General features: G+C 40.7%; 1 protein-coding gene across 1 annotated transcript in view; it reads left to right on the plus strand.

The window, feature by feature from the left end:
* The window catches only part of kdm4b (lysine (K)-specific demethylase 4B), a 44,214-nt gene extending 42,011 nt beyond the window's left edge, over window positions 1-2,203 (plus strand). The window contains exon 22 of the mRNA XM_085372062.1: window positions 16-2,203. Within this exon, the coding sequence (XP_085228188.1) occupies window positions 16-561 (546 nt within the window). The 3' untranslated portion in view covers window positions 562-2,203. The remainder of the gene's footprint in view (window positions 1-15) is intronic.
* Window positions 2,204-3,720: the final 1,517 nt, after the last annotated feature.

Here is a 3,720-nt window from a genome sequence, read left to right on the forward strand (position 1 = left end):
CCGGTCTGTTCTCAGGCGTTACCTGGAACACAGGAAGAGGTTCCCTCAGTGGACGAAGCCCGAGCAGCCAAACGGCGCCGCCTGACCGCGACTTTGCCCCCTCCAGGCCCCGCCCCTGCCAATATCCCCATGGAAACAACCAACGCAACCCCTTGCCCTCAAACTAAAGCTCCAGTAACAAAGCCAGCACCAGAAAATCACAGTATTGGTACACAGCTAACCTCACAACCTCTGTCCCAGCCCCCAATGATCCAGCAGGATGCTCCTGCCCCAGCTAGCGGTATTCAAATGGACGCTGAGACCCCAATGGACATCGGCGTTGCCCTCACCGATCCTTTAACAGGGTCACCTCTCATATCGGATCCCCTCTTGAGTTCAGAGTCTGTCCCTTTTCAGTCCACCTTAAACTCTAATCCCCTGCTGTCTGCCCCGTCCCTGCCTTCCCTTCCGGCTCAGCACATGTCCGACAGCTACACGCCCAGCAGCGGCTACGTCTCCTATATGAAGACACTCCTCCATTCTCATTTTCCTCAGGAAGATGGCCCCGAACCCTTGTATTAAAACTCCACTATATTATTACTCAGCCGGTGGAGGCTGAGCCAATAGGAAGTAAGCTAATGGTGTTGGATTTTACTGAGTGCTGTAATAATGGACAACTTATATCCTCCACTGGCTCTGAGAGCTCAGAGTAGGAGCAGGAAAAGACACGGACATACGAGCACTCTTTTAATGCATGTTACTTTTCTATTTTTGAGTTAATGTGTCTGCAGTGGTGCTTTAGCCTGCTCTGAAGCAGCAGCTAAAGAGGACAAGGCTTTTTTTAACATTAACATGTTGTCTTTTCTTTTTTTGTTTTCTTATTAAATACAGATTTCCTTTTTGTTCTCAGTCAGCTGCTGTGCTTTATTTTCCTCCATAATGGGATAAGTCTCTGGGTGGCATCAACCTCCATACCTCGTTGCATTAAATCAATAACAGCACACTCCCATTTTCTTTCTACGGGAAGCTAATTATTACGAGGGCCTCTCAGCTTTGGGGCCCCCGATGGACTTTAAACTCTCACTTCTTTTTAAAAAAAAAAATAATGAAAAAAAAATCAAATAACCAGCAACAAGATATCTATTTTTCAATCCAGCCACTCATGGCTTTGAAACTGTGTGGCGGAACAAAAGTATCACACTATCCATCTGCAGGATCTTTTCACGAGGGTGTTTTCTTGTTGGATCACAAGAGGTAAATGGAGAAATGGGGTTTAAAACACAAAACACACAAAAAAAGAAGTGTATTGTAGCGGGAACTCAGTATTTAAATGTCTTAGTCAAATATTGAAAGAATTATTTGTAATAGAACAAACATGTTGAATGCAAACACTAGTAGACTTGTCTGCAGGATGCATTAAAATTTTGTGAAGATGTGTCACAGTAGTTAACAGATGTGAACTTTATGTATTGACGTCATTTGGCGGCTCCTCTTTTTACACCAAAACGTTCTCAGGGTTCCTACATGTGGGAAATAAATGATGTTTCAACATCCAAGTCTTCACGTTAAGAGCATACCCGATACACCTGCTTATTGTTATCTTTGCATTTGCTCCCGTTAAAGGTTCGTCTACTATACAGAGTGAGATCTGTTTACTGTCACACTATCGCCTTTCGGCACACCAACTAGGCAGAAGAGTTCAGTCAGTTTTAAAGAAGGAAGGTTTGAAAAAAAAGCACGTTATGTAGGAACCCTAAAATCAGGAAATATTCTACCCTTCTTGGTTTAAACTGTGTATGTATATATACAAATTAATATGGTAAAATGTTATCTGTTTTTCTATTACTGTACTGTATCTTTTCTGTGTTCATTTGCCGAACTGCATTCACGAACTTGGCCGATCTCAAATATTAATACTTTTAATTTTGGCAGGTTTATGCCAGCATATTACATGCGTTTCTACTGATAACTACGTGTTTTCTTTTGTTTGTTTTTGTTACTGTTTGTGCAACAGAGGTGCTACATATATAAAACTACTGATGAACTGACCCCCCTCCCTCCCCACTGTCACCTTGTATATATCACAGGCCTTGTATTGTGAATCATATTTGTAAATGGCACGCTTTCCTTTTTCCCTTTTTCCTGTCACACGAAACAGATGTTTCTGTATCCAAATTAACTCCATGAAGAAAATTTGAATTCCTTGGGATTAAAGTTGGTTGTGAGTCACCAGCTCTTCGTGATTTGTGCATTTGTAGAGAATTTAAAAAGTATATTGTGGGTTAGACCAACTATTAAGATTAAACTGACGAGCTGCTAACACCTTCCAGTTATCAATTGTACTGTTTAAATACTGGGGGGTCAATGTATATGCAAATATATTCACTGGTCACTTTATTAGTTACACTTGTAAATGCAAATATATAATGAGCCAGTAAGTTCAAACTGAGCATCAGAATGTGGCAGAAATGTGATTTAAGTGATTTTGAACATGGCATCTTTGGAGTATTTCAGAAACTGCTGGGCTTTTACAGATGAGGGTCAGAAAAAGAGAAAATGTCCAGTGAACGGCTGATGTCTGGGTGAAAATGACTCGGACGACAGACTATTGGAAAAAACAGTTTGATGTAAACAACATGAAAGCATGGATCCATTCTATATGAGTATTGTTGCTGACCATGTCCGTCCCTTTATGACCACACTATACCCATCTTCTGATTTTGGCTTCTAGCAGGATAACAAAGCTCACAAAGTCATCTCAGGTTTCTTGACATGACAATGAGTTCAGTGTACTCAAATGGCCTCCACAGTCACCGGGACATTCGGGACGTGGTGAAACGGGAAGATTGACATCATAGATGTGCAGCTGGCAAGGAGCAACTGTATGATGCTGTCATGTATTTAAGTGCTAAATCTCTGAGGAATGTCTGCCTGTTAAGTCTGGCACAAAGAATGAAAGCGTTCTGAAGATGAGTCCAACCCAGGACTAGGAGGGTGTACCTAATAAAACGTCCAGTGAGTGCAGTTATTAGTCGTTTTATATAATATTGGCCCTCCATATACATGCAAATATATATTTCATTGAGTATATTTATATTAGGGCAAAGTCCAAATTGACAGTAGTGCAGAGTAATAAGAATACCTCTATTATAACTCTTGTATGAGAAACGAAAAGCCTGATGGCTGTGGGTGAGAATGATTTTTGGTATCTCTGTTTTACAAGTTTAACGTACAACAAAATGGCACTCAGATAGGGAACCAAGCATAACAAGCAAATACAATTAATTAAACATACAAGATCCAGAGACTTGAAGTAAACCAATAAAGACAAAAACAAGCGAGCTCAGTGCTTGGTAATGTCGTGTATTGTGAGAGATATATTTAATTTTCTGGAAACTCAAGTCTTGGACAGATTAGGATGTGAACAATTTAAATAATTTATGTTGCTTCACTTCACTTTCACCCCCAGTTATACAACAAGCTCCAATATTTGCAATGCTGACTACAATGGCCTAATACAAGCTAAGATATGAAGGTACTGGCTTCTTCGGATTAATCTGCATCACTGTACAGGTCCAGTAATATTTTTTTGCCATATTACACCAACTGTCAGCGTCTCCAACGTTTACCAATTCACTAGCTGGGACCACATCCTCATTTTAGGTTTGACAGCATTTCTAGTAGGTAGTGGCATATGGCTTGAACATGAATTGAGGCTCCGGTTTGAGGAAGGCCTCAGAG

Source organism: Diplotaxodon limnothrissa, linkage group LG15 (assembly GCF_057381915.1).
Source record: "Diplotaxodon limnothrissa isolate DT_005_m linkage group LG15, D_limnothrissa_male_GT1.1, whole genome shotgun sequence".
Classification (NCBI taxonomy): Eukaryota; Metazoa; Chordata; class Actinopteri; order Cichliformes; family Cichlidae; genus Diplotaxodon; species Diplotaxodon limnothrissa.